The 19,470-nt window shown below is 47.4% G+C and overlaps 1 protein-coding gene across 3 annotated transcripts in view; it reads left to right on the top strand.

The window, feature by feature from the left end:
- SYK (spleen associated tyrosine kinase) overlaps positions 1-19,470 on the top strand; it is a 96,627-nt gene that overhangs the window by 24,832 nt on the left and 52,325 nt on the right. For all 3 annotated transcript variants that reach the window (XM_012533353.3, XM_004270606.4, XM_012533354.3), the window contains exon 2: positions 16,781-17,209. In XM_012533353.3, the coding sequence (XP_012388807.1) occupies positions 16,808-17,209 (402 nt within the window). In that variant the 5' untranslated portion in view covers positions 16,781-16,807. The remainder of the gene's footprint in view (positions 1-16,780; positions 17,210-19,470) is intronic.

Here is a 19,470-nt window from a genome sequence, read left to right as displayed (position 1 = left end):
TATAACAACTAAATATAATATGGTATCTTGGCTAGGGTCCTGGAACAGAAAAAAAAATACATTAGGTAAAAACTAAGGAAATGCAAAGAAAGTAATAAAGTATGGGCTTTAATTAATAATAATTTGTCACTATTGGTTCATTAGTTGTGAGACATGTACCATAATCATGTAAGATGTTAATAATAGGGGAAGCTGGACGTTGGGTACATGAAAGCTCTCTGTACTATCTTTGCAACTTTTCTGTAAATCTAAATACATTCTAAAATTAAAAGTTTATTTAAAAAGTAAGAGAGAGAGATGAATAGATATAATCTCGGCCCTCCTCAGGTAGACAGGAATTCATCAAATAATCAGACACGTCTAAGTAAAGGTAAATTAAAATTTAGTCAGAACAGTGGTCAGTATTGCAAAACAAAGGCACATGGTACCTTGAGGGGAGCTGGATGGTCTGAGAGCATCCGAGGATGCTGTACAGAGAAAGCCCAGTGGGAGTGAGATCTGAGGGAAGCTGATGTGGATGCTGGGGGACAGGGGCACGTTTATCCTGAGATCAGAGAGTGGACAGTGGTGGATCTTCAGCAGAGAAGTGGTGTGATCAGGTTTTGTTTGAAGAGAGGACGTGTTTGGAAGACTGCAAGATAAGATTCGTGGAATTGGTGATGCACTACTTTCAGAAATTCGGAGGACAGCACTATCTGAGAGGACTTAGGTTTTCGTCTGTAGCCATTACATGGATGGAGTCCTTGAGCCAAAGTTCCTGCAAGTTCCTGGTGATGCTGATGTTGCAAAAGTTCTGAACTTGCATTTGGATGTGCTGATAGAGGCGCCTTTTCACATCCACCTGAGGGTCTCTAAAGGCAGTAGCTAAGAGAAGGGTTGGCTTCCAACATTGGTCTCCCACTATTACCTGTGTATTTTTTGGAAAGTAACTGACCTTTTTGAGCCCAATGTCCAAGTCTGTGAATTGGGGGTGACAGTAGCCGCTACCCTTAGGGATGTTATGCAGGTCAGCCAATGCCCTACGAGGGAGCTGCTTCTGCTTGTCATCCTTGTCATCTTCGTCATCGTCCTTCTCACAGTCATCCTGGTTGGCATAAACCTCTTTGTGGCTTGGGTTTATCACCTGTAAAATGATAATGCTTTTTGCATTGAGCTGTCATTTTTGCTGGCTTCAGGGGCAGGTTGGCTACTGTTACTTTTCTGAACACATCCTTGGGAGTCTCCTGGCCTCACCCCTGTAAACCACCCACTGAGCTCCTTCCAGCTTCAGGTGTCTGGAGAGGGTGTCTCTCCATCTTGCCTTTCACGGATGTTTCCTCACCTTTTCAGAGAGAAGCCTGACTAGGCTCTTCCCAGCTCTTTTTCCAAGCGTGGGGGATGACGCAGCCTGGAGTGAGAAATTCAAAATCATTCTTCCTGCAGAGGGTGTGGATGTTTAGGAGATGCTTGGAAAGCACCTCCTGACTCAGCTTGAAGGACCTCACCAGAGGTCCTCTGTGGAGTTGTGTCTCCTGCTGGTACCATGAGCGGCTGTCTGCCAGGAGTCCTGGGAGCAGAGTCGGGGAGGGCTGGCACATGTACTCTGACCCTACACTTTGGCCTTCCTGCCATAATGACCTTACCTCTCCAGTCTCCAGCCATGAATCAGTATCCTGAGTTCTCTGAGAAGGCCTTTCCTAGGATTCCTCTCCTATTTGATCCACCGTTCAGGTGGAATTTGAACTTACAATGTCCTAGGGCTTTTAAAAATATAAAATAACCAAGATGATTTTGGTATACCCCACCTAGCACTTCAGGACAATGTTTGCTTAGCAAGAACTCTTGGGAGAGTGCATTTCCTGGCTGGCTCAGCATAACAGGATCAGCCATTGGTGTGATCTGTTCTGTTGGGTTCCATGTCCCTGGGGTGTTCTTTTGTACCCGCAAGTGAAGGAGGCTGGTTGCGTGGGGAACTGCACTTCTGCTTTCTGGTTGGTTTGCCGATTTGGGAGGAGAAGGCCCACTTCCCTAATTGCAGACACAGTGTGGACAGGAAGTATTCCAGCTGGTAAGGCTTGTCTTCTGCTTTCTCTCCATTTCTGCTGTTCTCCCTTTAAATACATCTCTCCATCTTGGGCTCTTTTCCATCCCATACTCCATGCTGTCCTGGGCTTCTGATTGCAGACCTACGCTTGAATCCAGAAAAGGAAGGTGGGTCAGATGTGTCTGAATCAAATAAATCCAGAAGGGTGACCTCAGAGTTCTACCCTCTGTGGCTGCCCACAGGAAGGATACCACACTCGTGCTTCAGTGAGTTCATGTCTGTGCTCATGTGTTGTGTGTACTCTTCCCTGTACAGCCAGCCTTCTCCCACTGACCGCATGCCCAGAAGAGCCGGGGCTCAGGTCTTTGCCATCCTACTCCTTGCCTGCAGTTATTGTGTGGTCAGATCATCTCTCTCTCCCTCATAGAACCTTTTGCCACTTGTTTAAGCATTGGGTATATATATGTCACAGGTTTATGAAATCTAAGAATACGATCATAAGCTTCTATAATATTTTACCATCATGAGTCACTCACATTATTCTTTCACTGACTAGAAAAAAAGTGATGGCTATTTTTAATGTAAAAATTATCTGCAGAAAGTAAAACTTTCTGTAGATGATGTAATCCTTTCATTTAAAGGATTTAAAGGCGTGTTTCATTTAAATCAGGTGGTATGGTTTTTCTAGCAGCTGCAGGGTCCCTGTAAATATTGTGTGAATGAGGTGGGGGGACAGGAAAGTAAAATAGTGCCTGGAAGCTAAAAACTTTCTCCAGGTACCACCACAGGGGACAGGAGAGGCCAAGACACTGTGAGATGACCACGGCCTTGCCAGGAGCTCTGTTCTCTGAGTGGGAAAGGGTCTTGGAAAGTCATCTGAATCAGGACCAGTCATCTGAATCAGGAAACTCAGTAATTTTGCTGCCTGTTCAGATTCCCTGTGTGGTTTGCCCATAGGAAGAGAATGCCAGTGAGGGCTCTCAGCCACTTTCAATGTGAGTTCTCTTGTCTGTGACTTTGTGTGTTGTTTTTACCTTTCCCCAAAGCAGAGTGGGTGACAAGGTGGCTTTCAGGACACAGTGGCTGAGTGAAGTTCTCAGAGGGGTGGGGGGATGTCCTGGGACCCACTCCGGGGCAACCTGGGCCTCAGCCCACTGACAGCAACCACACTTCTCCTCTTCTGCTCAGGAGAGCATGAGAGGGCATCACCCAGTGACAACTTGGATAGGATCCCGTGCTCATTGATTCTTCACTAAGTCTAGCCCATTTTTTTTTTAACATCTTTATTGGAGTATAATTGCTTTACAATGGTGTGTTAGTTTCTGCTTTATAACAAAGTAACTCAGTTATACATATACATATATTCCCATATCTCTTCCCTCTTGCATCTCCCTCCCTCCCACTCTCCCTATCCCACCCCTCTAGGTGGTCACAAAGCACCGAGCTGATATCCCTGTGCTATGCGGCTGCTTCCCACTAGCTATCTATTTTACGTTTGGTAGTGTATATATGTCCATGCCACTCTCTCTCTTTGTCCCAGCTTACCCTTCCCCCTCCCTGTGTCCTCAAGTCCATTCTCTAGTAGGTCTGTGTCTTTATTCCCATCTTACCCCTAGGTTCTTCATGACATTTTTTTTTCTCTCTTAGATTCCATATATATGTGTTAGCATACGGTATTTGCCTTTCTCTTTCTGACTTACTTCACTCTGTATGACGGACTGACTCTAGGTCCATCCACCTCACTACAAATAACTCAATTTCGTTTCTTTTTATGGCTGAGTAATATTCCATTGTATATATGTGCCACATCTTCTTTATCCATTCATCTGATGATGGACACTTAGGTTGCTTCCATCTCCGGGCTATTGTAAATAGAGCTGCAATGAACATTGTGGTACATGACTCTTTTTGAATTATGGTTTTTCTCAGGGTATATGCCCAGTAGCGGGATTACTAGGTCATATGGTAGTTCTATTTGTAGTTTTTTAAGGAACCTCCATACTGTTCTCCATAGTGGCTGTACCAATTCACATTCCCACCAGCAGTGCAAGAGGGTTCCCTTTTCTCCACACCCTCTCCAGAATTTATTGTTTCTAGATTCTTTGATGATGGCCATTCTGACTGGTGTGAGATGATATCTCATTGTAGTTGTGATTTGCATTTCTCTAATGATTAATGATGTTGATAATCCTTTCATGTGTTTGTTGGCAGTCTGTATATCTTCTTTGGAGAAATGTCTATTTAGGTCTTCTGCCCATTTTTGGATAGCTCATTTTTAATCACCGCATCCTTGTGTATAAATCCGGCCTCATGATGAGCATGCCTGTGACTTGGTGCCCTGGTAGAGTAGTGCAGGGGTAACTTTCCCTCCCTGATGGAGTTGGAGCCGAGTTTTCCTGCCCCGGGCTCAGCAGGCACACTATAGGGGACTTTAATTTTCTTCCCTGGTTCGCTTCGCTGCCGTGGCAGCTGACAGCCCAGTTTCGGCCCATCTCCTGATTCCCTTCCTCCCTATATCCTGGAGGGAGACATACTCAGCTCCCTTTTCTCTCTGCCAGTCCCACTTGGGGAGTGATACATTGGATTACGGCAGAGGTTCTCAAACAGGAGAGTGCTTGAAAATCACCAGGAAGTCGTTTAAAATCCAGACTTGCCTTCTCTACCTGCGGGCCTGAGCTGGGTCGGGACCCGCATTTCCAGGGCTGAGCCTGAAGTGCACGGCATGGGCATGGTGAGTTCCTGCCTAGAAGCTGCGTCTGCAGTGGTCCTGGCCAGTCACACTGGGCAGTGAGAAGAGGTATAGACAGTAGAGACCCTGGATCTTCACAATCCTGGGCATGGAAGCAGGGCCCCTGGAACAGATCCCGCCACCCATGAGCCTCTTATGCCTACTCACTGTCTGGAGGCAGGAGGTCCCCTTTCTATTCCACAGGGTACCCAACAAAATGATTTGCACTTAGTAGATGCCCAACAAACATCCTGAATGAATAAATGATTCATATTTTAAAGTTAAATTCACTGTGGTGGGCTGGTGGCTTATCTGTAACCAAATATGTTGAGAGTGAATGTTTATGTTAAGAGTTAACGTTTATGTAGGCGTAGTATCAGTGAGTTGTGCTTATTAGGTCGAGGGAGCAATATTAGGTGGACATAGTAAAGAGGTTCTTGAACATCTCTTGTGGAGTCTGAAAATCCAGATGTTGTTGGTTGAGATACATCAGTCTTTCCTTGATGCGTTTTCAGCACCTTCAGGGTTTTTGAAGGCAAAGCAAAAAAACTCAGTTTCGAAGGTTTGGGTAATGTTTTCAAGTATTGGAACAGCCCCTGTTTTCTAAATATTAGTGAAACATCATGTTCTTGCCAGCCTTAGACTTACTTTCTGTTTCTGAAATGTGTGTGTCTGTACCTAAGAAACTGTGCCGTACCACAAATGCAAAACAGGGGCCACTCCGCGGAAGTCGCGAAGTATGTTTCTGTCTCGGAAGACCAGGTCTACAGCAGTATGACCGGCCCAGCAGGCCTCAGGGGGGCTGGGGACAGCCCTGCACGAGGCCAGCTGGTGTCACTCAGGAGGCCGGGTGGACATGGGGCCAACTCAGGCTGGGTCAGGCAGTGCCCAGGGCCCTTTGCAGACTGATGGAGGGCAGTTGTCTGCAGGTGCTGTTTGGGGTGGATCTGCATCATCTGCATCTCCCTTTGCCTGGTCATTTCTTGTAACTAATCAGCCAGTCCCTGACTGACCCAGGAAGAACCCTTCTCCCTCTGGGCCGGGCTCTTTCCTCTTTCTTATGAAAATCAGTCAAACCCACAGATGAAGTTTTTCCTTTTACCAAAGTCCTGGTACTTAATTTTCTCAGCTTCGACCTGCAAAGGAAATTCCCAGGCAAATTTTATCAGGGCTGCTTTGCATTGAGGTGGCTGTGTGGCTTTGAGCATGGTAAGCCAAGCTATCTTTTTGCATCTTCCTGATTTTGTTCCCCTATATGGTAGGGCAATGGCAGAAATTGTCCCCAGATGTTGTCTCCCCAGGGTACCATTTACTTCTTGCCACTGTCACCTCAGTCCACATTATGTGGGGAAACTGTGGCCCAGTGATAAGAAATCAGCCACCTTTAATGTGCTAAGTGCTGTTGAAATGTTCTCCACAGGAAGTAGAAAGGGCTGAACCCTGTAGTCGAGAGGACAGCACCTGCAGGAGCCATGGTTTGATGGGTCTTAAGAAAAGCAGAAGCCTTGAAGCGCAGGTCTGGGCCAGTGATAACCGGGGCAGATAGGGTTTTAAAAAAGAACTTGAAAAAGAATAGACACATGTATAAGTATAACTGAATCACTTTGCCACACACCTGAAACTAACGCAACATTGTTAATCAACTATACTCCAATATAAAATAAAAATTTATTTAAAAATTTGGAGGAAGAAAAGAATAAAATGTATATAAGTAAGCAAATGATCGTTTTGTAGCTGATATTTTAGCATTCAAGTGTTGGGATTTTTATGGAATCTATGATTAAGGTATACATTATTATTCAATAAAAATATTCTACACTCTTAAAAAATTTAAAAAATAAAAATTAAAAAACATTAAGAAAAATTAAAAAAAAAAAATAAAGTACGGAGAGCTAGGCTACCTCTTCTGGTTCCACGCCAAGTTTCAAAGCACTGAAATGGAGGCTTCCCTGGTGGCGCAGTGGTTGAGAGTCCGCCTGCCGATGCAAGGGACACGGGTTCGTGCCCCGGTATGGGAAGATCCCACGTGCCGTGGAGCGGCTGGGCCCGTGAGCCATGGCCGCTGAGCCTGCATGTCCGGGGCCTGTGCTCCGCAACGGGAGAGGCCACAACAGTGAGATGCCCACGTACCGCAAAAAAAAAAAAAAAAAAAAAAAAACAAAAAGCACTGAACTGAACACAGATTTAGATAATAAGAATAATACATTTAAGAGCATGGTCTTATATTAAGGCATCATCGTGTATCTACCCACGAGGTGGGGGCTTTTCGGGGCAGGTGGGGGAGAGTGGAGGAAAGTCACTTACAGTCGATCCTCATTATTCACGGATTCCATATTTATGAATCCACCGTCTCGCTAAAATAGATTTGTAACACCCACATCAATACCCACCACACTTGTGTGGTTATTTGTGGACACGCACAGGGCAGTGAAAAACTTGAGTTGCCCAAGACATACGTTGCCCGCTGAGGTTGAATGAGGAGACACTCTGCCCTCTTGTCTCAGCTCATACACAAACAAGGGTCCTTTCTGTGGTCTGTTTAGTGCCAAGTGTGTTGTATATTTCTGTGCTTTTCTTATTTAGAAGAGCCCCAAGCATAGTGCTGAAGTGCTGTCTGGTGTTCCTAAGGGCAAGAAGGTTGTGATATGCCTTACAGAGAAACCACATGTTAGATAAGCTTCCTTCAGGTGTGGGTTATGGTGCTGTTGGCCGTGAATGCAATGTTAATAAGTCAACAATATATATGAAATAAGTTTCTTTAAACAGGAATACACATGAAATAAGGTTATATATTGATCTATTGACAAAAATATCGTGGACCAGAGGCTCGCAAGAACCTAACCCAGTGTTTCTCCAGGAGCAGTGTTTCAGCATTTGAAAATTCATTGTTCACTGTGCCTTTGTAGAGCCTAACTACCGCCGCCAAAAATGAGAGCTGACTGTGCTTTGTTTTATGCATTAGATGAAAAGAGAATAGAGGCAAGGGTAGCAATATTGACATAGTGGAGAGAGGAGGAAGAAGGGAAGGAAAGGATGCTGTGTAGGTGTGTGAGTTACAGTTGTCAGAGATAGTAAATTAATCTGAACTCTGGGATCTGCCTCTGATCCTGGTTCCCAAGCCTTGCAGGGCTTGGAGTCAGTGCCTCTGACAGCCTTCAGCGGGTAGAAGTAGGGAATGAAGGAAGGCAGACTGAGATGGCAGCTCCTAGGGACACTCGCCGGGCACAGGTACTTCATTTCCCTCCCTCCTGACCTTAGGGGTTTATCTCCTCCTCTTCTTCCCTCCCCAGTACCAGAAAGTTTTATTCTAACTCTGCCAGAACCCAGCCCCTCTAATTACTTCCCTCACTCACTCCCCAGATTTGGGGGCCTTGTTTGTCAACAAATCATTCAAATATTTATGAAGCCCCTTTCTCTCATGTGACCCTATTCCACATGCTGCATTAGTTATCCATTGCTACATAACAGATTACCCTAAACTTAGTGGCTTGAAGCAGCAATAATCATTTAGCATCCCTCACAGTGTCTGTGGGTCAGGAATTTGAGATGGGTTGGCCTGGATCAGGGTCTCCTATGAGGCTGCAGTCACATGTGCTGCATAGTCTGAAGGCTCATTGGGCCTAGAGGACCCTCTTCTGAGGTGACTCCCTCCTATGGGTGGCAAGTCCATGCTGGCTGTTATCTGCAGGCCTCAGTTCCCCAAAGAGCTGCTTGAGCATCCTCACGACTTGGCATCTGGCCTCTCCGAGGGTGAGAGACCCAGAGACCAGGCGTAAATTGTAAAGGCCTTTACAGACTAGGCTCAGGCATCCCACACTCTCACTGTACAGGCAGCCCTCAGTCAGTGTGGGAGGGACCACACGAAGGCCTGGAACCAAGAGGTGAGGCTTGATGGCGTCATCTAGGAGGCTGCCTGCCATGTATACATTCTATAATAATTCTCTACCGAGCTTTGCAGGGTGGAGGCCCATTCTTAGGGTAGCCTCTGTTCTAGGCAGTAGGGAACAATACAGTAAACATACTGATCCTTACGGAGTATCTATTCTAATGGCTTTCAGGATGCAGACAAGGAAAAAATAGGTTATAAAGCTGAGGTGGGTGAGCATGCAGAGCCCAGCCCCGCTTCATCGCGTTGACTTCACTCTGGTTGTCCTGTGCTGGGGACGAAATTTCCTTCCACCTGAGTTGTGGGTTCCAGACAGCTTTTTCAGCTACTAGCCTAGATGTGAGCAGCTGTACCTAATCTTCCACTCAGGCTGCCCCCAGAAATGTGACTTTTTTAAAAAAAATTAGCTCAAATCTTATCTGAAACATTTTGTTTATGATGACAAGCCTGGGCTATTCCTCTTAATCTATGAAACTGCTGTCTGATAAGCTAGAACTTAGTGATATTTTCAAAGCTAAATGCATTTTAAAGGGCAAAGGTCATGCAGGCAGCCTTGGTTCTGGGACTGGGGAAATGCACTGTGAGAGTCTAGTTGGCAGGGGAGATTGTAACATGTCAGGAAGTGCAAAAGGATACAGTACTGCTTAGATCAAACGAGGAAGACATGAGAGTGCTAGTTGGATTCAAGGGGCTCATCGTAGGTCACAGGAATTCGTTTCTGCAGGCTCTGGGAGGGCTGCTGGTGGGGCTCCTAGGGGGGGTGTGGGGCGGTGGGCAGCCAGAATCAAAGCCCAGGGATGATATAGCTCTATTCTAGATGTAACTCCTCAGAGTGCATTGAATGGAGGATGAAGCCTTACCTGACTAGGCAGGATTTTAAAGTAAGAAAACATTGTCTGTGGTTCCATTCAAGCCTCCATCTTGCCTTTGTGAAGGTGTCTACTGGGGTTGCGTGCACACACACACACACACACACACACACACACACACACACACTCTCCTTTCAAGTGTGGGCTGCCCATACCTCCCCTTCACCATTCCACCATGAACCACTCCTCTCTTTTATTCGGAACTCCCACTTGTGAGGTACCAGTTGTCATGGGCACCCCTCCACACTCTCCATCATGACTGCGGTGAGTTACGGCGACTTTGGTGCCACCGTCATCGCTCTCACAGGTGCAGACCTGTGATGCTAATGTGCCCGGGTCACACAAGCTGGGATGGGACACCAGCCTGTCCGGCTCCCAGACTCTGCTCTGCACCCCTAGCTCTCCTCCAGGGTCAGCGCACATTTACTTCCACGGGGCTCTGATCCTTTCCACCTCTCCCTGTCCTGTGCTCAGAGTGATCATTCGATAGAGGGATATTCATTTATCTAATTTATTGGTGCAGGTGCTCGAGCAGTGGAAGGAACACATCAGATTTGTGGACAGGCCAAACCACTAACACAGTGGCTTCCAGTCAAGGGACATTTGGGGACACTGCCCCCAGGGAACATTTGGCAATGTCTGGAAATGGTTGCCATGATTGGGGAATGGGAGGAAACTGCTGGAATTAGTGGCCGGAGGCCAGGATTGCTGCTACCCCAGCCTATAGTGGACAAGACAGCCCCCAGAGCAGAGAATGATCCAACCCAGATGTCAAGAGTGCCGAGGTTGAGAAGCCCGGTGCTGATTTAATGAAAGGTGACAGATGGAAATGGGTGAGACCAACAAAATGAGTGTGAGAGGGGGCAAATGCAGCGGTCTTAGTGTGTAAATCAAGGGTGGGGGACGTGCTTTGACCACATGTGAAAAGGGCAGCTTTTCATTTGCTAGAAACCCAGTGTGGATACTGGGAGCTGAGGCCACCCATGGCTGCATTTGTGGGCTACCGACAGCAGCCCAAGAGGGGCCTGTGCACTTGTGTGTTTAGATCTCGGCGGTGGTGGCATTGAAGCCAACTATACCTTTAAGAGGGTCTTGGGCAAATTGGAATTGTGTGGGTCTCGAAGGAGGTTGGACGCATGTTCTCCGAGGTTCTCTGACTCTGCAACCATGCTCTCCACCTGGGCGAAGCAGCAGCTGCACAGTGAGAGTTTATATTAGTAAAGCAATGGCATTATTCACTGTAGAAACTCTAAAAAGGAGAGATCAGCAGGTTTCCACTTAATAGGTATTTTGTGAGCCCCTGGGAAGCCCCTAAGTGTTGGGGATGCAGGTCGATACTTCCAGACCTTGGACCTTACCTTGTACGAGGGCAGGCTTGTGGTGAATGTGATGCAGGAAATAAACCTTTTCAGGAGATAAAGATGAACCGGGTCATGAAGCCACCTTAGACTCGGCCATCAGCATGCGCCCCTCTGAGGAGGTGACGTGAGTTGAGACCACAGGCCTGAGAAGGAGGAAACCAGCCATGGGGGAAAGTACAGCATCTGGGACAGGAAGGAGGGTGGTGTGGCTGGACGTGGTAAGCACGGGTGAGATGGGAAAGTGGGCAAGGTGAGGAGGGGGCTCGGGCCTAACCAAGTAGGGCTTGAAGGCCGGAGGAAGAGGGTTTGGGATGTGTCTGGGAGAGGGAGATGGCTTGCTAGCATCACTCTGCCTGCTGTGTGGGGAATGGTCCATGAGGAGGGCTGGGTGGAAGGGAGAACTAACGGGTAAGACTTCCATCCACGTGAGTGAGAGGTGATGGACCTTCTACCCAGGGAATGTCAGGGGAAAAAGAGAGAAGACATGGCTTTGGGATATGTTTTAGAGGAAAACTGATAAGAGATCCCTGGAGACCAGCTGGTCCAACCTCCTTTGAGATTCCCCAGCCCGTGATGGAGCCCATTGGTCTCTGAATGGAGCTCACTGCTTCTCAAAGGGACATGTTCCAGGGTGGCCTGGACACATCCGAAAGAAAACATGTTCTTTTCTAAGCTAGTGGATTAGACATGCATGATGAGTGAAAAGGAGGGATCCTGAAAGTCTCTAGGGTCTCGTCCAGAGCAACTGGTTAGAGTTGGTGTCATTTCCTCAATTAGAAGGGGCTCAGGGAGGACCAAGCGTGAGCAATTGAAAGTCCCGTTTTAGGCACCTGAAGGTTGAGTTGCCCTTTAGATGTTCAGGTGGAAACGTCAGGTAAACAGCGTTTAGGTCAGGAGCTCAGCCTGGAGAGATGGATGTGGGATCCACGGGCACGTCGTTGGCAGTGGGGCCGTGTGCTGGGAGAAGATGCAGCTGAAGACCCAACACTGGGTTGCAGATTAAGTGAAGGAAGGAGCCGTGGACTGGGGAGGGGTTGGCCAAGAAGAGGGACTGACCCACTGAAGTGCGAGTGCTGGGTGGCATCCAGCACTGCTGGGAGGTCAAGCAAGATAGGGCCAGAGGAGTGACCTTGAGTTTGGCCATTTAGAGGTTGGTGGCATTGGCAAGAGCAGATTAATGGAGTGTGGAGTAAAGGCCAGGCAGAGGACAGTAGGCAGAAGAGGATGGGGCAGTGCAGAGGCTTTGACAGAAAATATAAAAGAGGCCAGTAAAACCAGCCAGGGTTCTTCCTCCATACCCACTGTCCTCTCAGACTTTATGTCTCTTTTCTCACTCTCTAGGTGTATGTTATTACATACTTGGGTACATATAACCTTTTAAAAACAAAACTAGATTGCTCTGGACACATTATTTTGAAAGCTGCTTTCACTTAATCATACTGTTATCAAGTCCAAGATCGGCGTACGACAGGCCAATACATTGAGAGATGAGGTATTGGGGCGAGGAATAGCAACTTTATTCAGACCGAGAAGATGATGGACTACTGTCCCAAAGAACCATTTTACTGGGGTTTGGATGCTAGTTTCTTTTCTAGAGCAAAGAGGGGGAGGTAAGGAGGTAAAATAAAAAAGGTTGACACTAAGTTGTTGTAAATATTTCCTGGTTCTGGCCAGACCCTGCAGGCAATGTGTTAATTTCTTCTTTTCCTGCGGCCATTCACAGGTGGGCCTTGTCAGGATATTTCCTGTGAGCTAAACAAAGGTATTTTAGCTTAACACTCAGGCATGGGAGGCAGGGTTTCCAGAGATGGGCCATTATGTGTTCTCTAAGCTATGGGCAACATCTCTTTAGTGATTAACTTGTAGCAAAAGCAATAGAATACAAAGGTTAAAGTAAGAGAAACACATCCAATATGGAGTCAGATTTGTTCTTCCCTATTACAATACCTATTAATCAACAAATATTTTTGACCACCTGCTGTGTGCCGAGACAGGGCAGTGAACAAAGGCATCCTCTTCTCACCTCTCAGAGCTGGCGCTCTGGTGCGGGGACCGAGACAAGAATCCAATTCAACAGCAAGTTACAGTGTGTTAAAGGATTGTTACCCATGGAGGTGTGCTCTGGAGAAAAACTAAGCCAGGAAGGGGGATAGGCTGCCCAGGCATCACAAAACATTATTTCATGTTATAAAACATTTTTCTAGTGTGAAATCCACCTTGAACCTGTGTCATAAAAAGGCCCCAAAAGGGAAATGATACTGTAGTGTTATTTTTTTTTTTAATTGAAGTATAGTCGATTTACAGTGTTGTATTAGTTTCAGGTATACAGCAAACTGATTCAGTTATACATATATATTCTTTTTCATATTCTTTTCCATTATGGTTTATTACAGGACATCAAATATAGTCCCCTGTGCTACACAATAGACCCTTGTTGTTTATCCATTCTATATGTAATAGCTTACATCTGCTAGTCCCAAACTCCCAATCCAACCCTCCCCAATGCTGTAGTGTTTTGAGGCACTGACCCGGCAATAGCATGAAGCCTCACCTTACTCAAGAGCTACCTGTGCACCAGCCGAGGTGCTGGGGGTGTTTGGGGAGGAGTTGGGGGGCCTGGTCCACGGGGACCAACGGCCTCTTTTGTTTCTCAGTTTTGAGCTTTGGAATAAAGCTGATTTATCACAATAAAGTGATTTCACACATGGCGAGAAATAACTGGGAATGTTGAAATAGACAAAAAAAATAGGTAGCAAGTTCTAGGCACTGTTGAGGAGAGTATTATCCCTGTGTGTGTTAAACAGAGTTTGAGCTACAGACTTTCCCTGGGGTCCAAAGAAAAGGAAGATTTAAGCAGTGCCTGTGAGCAAGTGTGGACGGAGAGGGGCCCAAGTCAACGGGCTTGTGGAGGGGAGTACACAGCACAGCGGGGAAGCTGCTGTCTGTACTTATTTACCATAGTGAGCGAGAGCTACTGTCTGAGGAACAGGGCTGAGAGCAGCAGTGCGGTCACGCAGCTTCTGTGGACAGCGGCTGCAATGAAGGTGACCGTCTCCCATCACCGTGGCCTGTGTTGTGGAGAAGGCCCCGGGTGGGCAGTGGTGGGAGCCGGTCCTGAGAAGGCATCGCAGATGTTGTTCATCTCCCAAATTAAATAGCCCAAGAATGTGCCCTAAGCTGTCCTTGCAGTAAACCATCTCTACTGTCAAAACCACCGCCAACGGCAACGGCCCAGTGCATTTGCTCAGGCCCTCTCCCAGTGTCACCTCCAGCCCAGGAAATCACACCATTATAAAAGGGCTGCTTGGCCAGGCACTGCTGACACTGAGGGCAGCCAGGCCTTTCCCCTCCCAGGGAAGCCAGAGAGGTACCACCTGCTTAGGGGTGAGTCTGACATGCACCATCAGAGCCATTCAGGAGCATCCCGCATGGGCCTGGAAGATGGGCCTGGCAGGCTGCCTTTCCGCCTGTCTTCTATCTTGTCATGTTGGTTCGCTTCAATGTGGGATTCACAGCAGAGGGCCAGCACTGATGTAAATCTTAGTGGCAAACTGATGAATTTTAAAAATAATAGTTGTTAAGGTTTATGTAAATTAAAAAATATTTGTAAACACTTACAATATTGTTTTTGAAGACTTACTGTTGAGGCCAGTGGTGGGTGGCAGCTCTGTGAGAAGTCCCAAGCACTAGGGACAGCTGAGATCAAGGGTGCATCTGGGGCAGGTGTGCAAGATGGTGTGTCCCTCAAGCAGAGGGAGTGTGTAAGCAAGGAGATAGGAGGGGACAGCCGTGGCCTGTGGACCGAGCCTGCTAGGAATGAGGCTGATAGGCAGAGAGGGATGGGGCAAGCTGCAGGAAACTGTGGGCCTATGGGGCAGATGAAGCAGAATAGGAGGGGAGGGGATGGCAGGGCAGCAGGACATCAGTGCTTACAGCAGTGCAGCTGGGAGGGTGCATTAGAAAGGGCAGTGGTAAGAGATACAGAGGGAACGGAACACACACCACAGCCATTTGGGAAACCAGCCTGAGAGAAAGCAAGGACTCTTGAAGGACTCTGGGTTCCTGGCTGGGGGAGGGCCTGGGCTGAGGAAGGCAGGGGGTAGTACATGGAGATCTCAGCCTCAGATACGGTCAGGGGCCCAGCATCAGCATCACCCAGATTGTTGACACTGCAGCTCGGTTGGCCCCTGCGCTTAACAGAGTTCAGGTGATGTGTAGGCACGTGGAGGTTGGAAAAGTGCTGGGCTGCAGGGGACAGGAGTTGGAAGTGCAGGTGGGCTCACTGTGCATGACAGATAGGTGAGGCCCTGGAAGACCCACTGCAGGAACAGAGCAGAGCATGAGAAAGGAGTCCAGAGCCCTCACTCTTTGGGGGATGGGGGGGCAGGGGCTGAAACTGTAACACAAATGGCATAGAGGGATTAGCCTGAGAAGAAGAAAGAAGCAGAAGGGAACTACTGCTCCCCAAAGACACATCTACTCACCGTCTTTCCAGGGATGTCTTTTGGTTAATAGCAGATGTCTTTGCTTTAAGAGCAAATATGGATCGTACTTATAAGAGAAAACAAAACCTTGCTGGAAGATGAATGTTTAGAAACATTGACAAAGAAAAATTAGTGATTGATAGTCAAATATTAAGAGAAGCAAATGAGAAAATTATTTGTACAATCTAATTATAATGAAACCCATATCTTTTGGGGGGCTCACTCAGGATTTGGCAGTATTGCCTGGAGAAAATTCTGTTACCTCTACCAGGCAGGCACTATGTTCTACTGTCTTTTGTAAGGTAAGTCCTGTTGAGAAGAGGCTGTTTCACATAATCATGTGTGTGTGTATCTGTGTCTCTGTATGTGTGTGGTGTGTGGGTCTGTGTGTGTTTCTTTGGGTGTCTGTGTGTATGTCTGTGTGTATAACATGAAGGGGTATGTGCTTTGCTCCCTAGATGCACAGATGCAGTCATCTAGATACTTTTCCATTGATGAAAATCCCCTTTTGGTTAAAATATACACTATTTTAGATACTTTTTTGGACTGGCATTATAGATCCTTCTCATCTACAACCACAAATGATCAAACAGTCTTCCTGTCAAATTGCACTCACTGCCTTCACACTTCCCCTCTGAAGTGTGTTTCTGTTTAGTGCGAGAAGTATCTGTTTTTGGTGACAGGTGTCCTCATCAAATGTGGAACCTGCACTATTTCTTCGATACTGTTCCGGCGGATGGTACAAGACGGGTGCCAGGAAGTGGTCTGGAGGAGGGTGGGAAGGGGACAGTGTGTCTCTGAGGCCTGGGGCTCTGGGAGGATGGCACTTTCATGCCTCAGGGCAGCCACTTGCCCGTCCAACCTCCTGGCCAGAGGTTTGACATATATAAATGTGGCCAGTGCTCAGCTCTCTGGTGTCCAGCTATAGCGTGTGACACAGTAGACCCTCAATGTTCACATAGAAGGAGTCCAGTGACATCTTCACTGCACATAACTCTGACCAGCGTGAGTGTTCTGGACAACTGCATCTCCAGAGAACAAGGGGCTCGTCTGGGTTCTGCCCCTGTGCCCCACTGACTGTCAGAGAGCTCCTAAGCCCTGTTTTGGAAGGGGACTTCTCTTTTTAGTTTGTCTCTTAGAATTCTCTGTCCCCCCACCCCCTGACCCACACATGCACACAAAAGATTAATTTGACTGCATTGGTCCAATGCTCTGTTTCTTGGTTCAATACTGAGAGGGTGTGTTTGGAAATGTAATGGTTATGTGGGCAGAAAGGACGAGGGCACAGTTAGTTCAGGCTCTAGATCCGAGTCTCAGAGGGAAGAGCTTCTGCCTGGCGGGAGGACTTGTCTCCTTATCTGGAGGGTCGGTGCTCTAACAGTGTCGTGCCGCTCAGGTCCTGACCACTGCCCCGTCTTTGTTTTGCCAGGTGGACACTTGAGGGGAAGGCGCAGGGATGGGCGACAGCGCTAACCACCTGCCCTTCTTCTTCGGCAACATCACCCGGGAGGAGGCAGAAGACTACCTGGCCCAGGGGGGCATGAGCGACGGGCTCTACCTGCTGCGCCAGAGCCGCAACTACCTGGGCGGCTTTGCCCTGTCGGTGGCGCACGACCGGAAGGCGCATCACTACACCATTGAGCGGGAGCTAAACGGGACCTACGCCATCTCAGGCGGCAGGGCCCACAGCAGCCCCGCCGAGCTTTGCCACTACCACTCCCAGGAGCTGGATGGCCTCATCTGCCTCCTCAAGAAGCCCTTCAACCGGCCGCCCGGGGTGCAGCCCAAAACCGGACCCTTTGAGGACCTGAAGGAGAACCTCATCCGGGAGTATGTGAAACAGACATGGAACCTACAGGTGGGCGGCAGCCGGTCCCCCGGCGGCGGCGGTGCACGGTCTCGTGTGCTCGCCGGCCCTGGGATTCCACACAGGCACCCAGTTGCATGAGAGCCATGCAGTGGTGCCTCAGATAAGCAACCTATCCCTTAGTCATCAGCGTGGGCCCCCAAATGCCTCACTCCAAGAAGACAGCCTTTCCTCTTTTGCGGTCACACTTGAGAGGGTGGGCCCTTACAGTGCCAGCCATGTGGTTTCTCCACCACAGGAAACCACTGTTACCCAATTCGTGCTGGGCCCTTTCAGAGAGGCATCACAGGCATATACTGGTTTTTATTTACCCAAGAGGGTCATACTGGACACACTGATTGGCACTTGATTTCACACCTTCATAATATCTCTTGCAGAACTTTCCATGTCCATAGACACACAGCTGCATCAGCCTGTTACTGGCTGCCTGATGGTCCCTCCTGTGCACCATAATTTATTTTACTAGTACCTATTGATGGACATCTTCATTGTTTATAAATAATCCTGCTAGTAACATTCTCCTAACGCTTTATGCAGCATCAGCAGGATAACCCTGAACAGGTTGGATTTGCCACAGTGAAGGATTCGGACATATTGACAGGTTGTCATCCAGAAAGGTCCCAGAGGTTGTGACAACTTACATTCCTGCCACACTCTCAACAGCACTTGATATCAGGAGCCACCAGGCTGGCTGATGGTCTCCTGCTCAGACCCACGTGTTCAACCATTTCCTTGTGTTTCCTGGATGTATGTTTTCTATATATCCATGTGGATGTATGACACTACAGGCTTTCTGAGGATTCTATACACTGACTTCTTTACTCCTTTAATATGTTCTGCACTGAATTCAGTCTTGCAAACAGATACTATGTATTCAGTATTTTTCATCAGTATTCATTACATAAGTCTTAGACCATCTTTTTACTCTTTTTTAAAATCAGATAAATCAGATTTATTGAGGTGTAATTTACACACTGTGAAATTCATCCTTTTTAGGTATATGGTTCTATGATTTTTATTTTTATTTATTTTTTTTGCGGTACGCGGGCCTCTCACTGTTGTGGCCTCTCCCGTTGCGGAGCACAGGCTCCGGACGCGCAGGCTCAGCGGCCATGGCTCACAGGCCCAGCCGCTCCGCGGCATGTGGGATCTTCCCGGACCGGGACACGAACCCGTGTCCCCTGCATCGGCAGGCGGACTCTCAACCACTGCACCACCAGGGAAGCCCTGGTTCTATGATTTTTTGACAATCACATGGCATCATGTAGCCCCCACCCCAGTCAAGGCATGCAACAGTTCCATCACCCATCAAGCATCCTCATGTTCACCCCCAACCCCAGCCCCTGGCAACTCCTCATCTGATTTATGTCCCTATAGTTTTGCCTTGTCCAGAATGCATATAAATGGACTCACACAGCATGTAGCCTTTTCAGACCAGCTTCTTACACTCTGCATAATGCATTCGTGAGTCAGCTGTGTGTCAGGGGTCCGTTCCTTATTATGGCCGAGTAGTATTCCACACCCTTTTGCTTTTGCCCTCTGCTCACTTTGAATCGGATGCCTCTCTGGTATGTAACTATTACTGCTTTTGTTTTTCATTCCATCTGTGAAGCATGACAAAATTTTCAAATTCACCTTCCCTTCTGCCTTCCCTCCCCCCTTCCATCTCCTCACGTGGGTTGGTTATGTTTTTATTTTCACTTCTGATTCTTTTTATAACTTGGAATAATCAGCTCAGGTTGTTTATTTACTACTGTGAAAGATATCTATTTCTCTCCCACTAAGAACAGTTGAAGAAGCGAATTCACCCAGCTGTCAGCCTTTTTCTCATTTTTGTTTTCCATGTTGTCAAGGTTTATCTCCTCTTTCTGTGATCACATCTCTTGCAGTTACAGGCAGCAACATGTGTAAGTGCTCAGAGTGAAGCCTTGTAGAGGCAGACAGGAAAAAGCACGTCTTACATCTTCCTGATTGTTATTATGTGATCAGCGTCTAACACAGAACAGTCAGTTCTAGGAGGCGACTGATTGGAAGAGGGCAGGAGGACCATTCTCTAGACCTCATGGATTATACCAGATGGTTTCTGAAGCCCAATGTGGCTTTTAAAGTGCCCACTTCTGTATCCTAAAGTCTATTTTGTTAGTTATATACTTGAAGGCACTTAAATAATATATAAGATCTATTGGCTTTATTTATTGAATGAACATACAAACACATAAATAAATGTGATTACATTTTACCATGTCAGGACT

This window comes from Orcinus orca, chromosome 6, assembly GCF_937001465.1.
Source record: "Orcinus orca chromosome 6, mOrcOrc1.1, whole genome shotgun sequence".
NCBI lineage: Eukaryota > Metazoa > Chordata > Mammalia > Artiodactyla > Delphinidae > Orcinus > Orcinus orca.
This window is presented reverse-complemented; position numbering and strand designations above follow the sequence as displayed.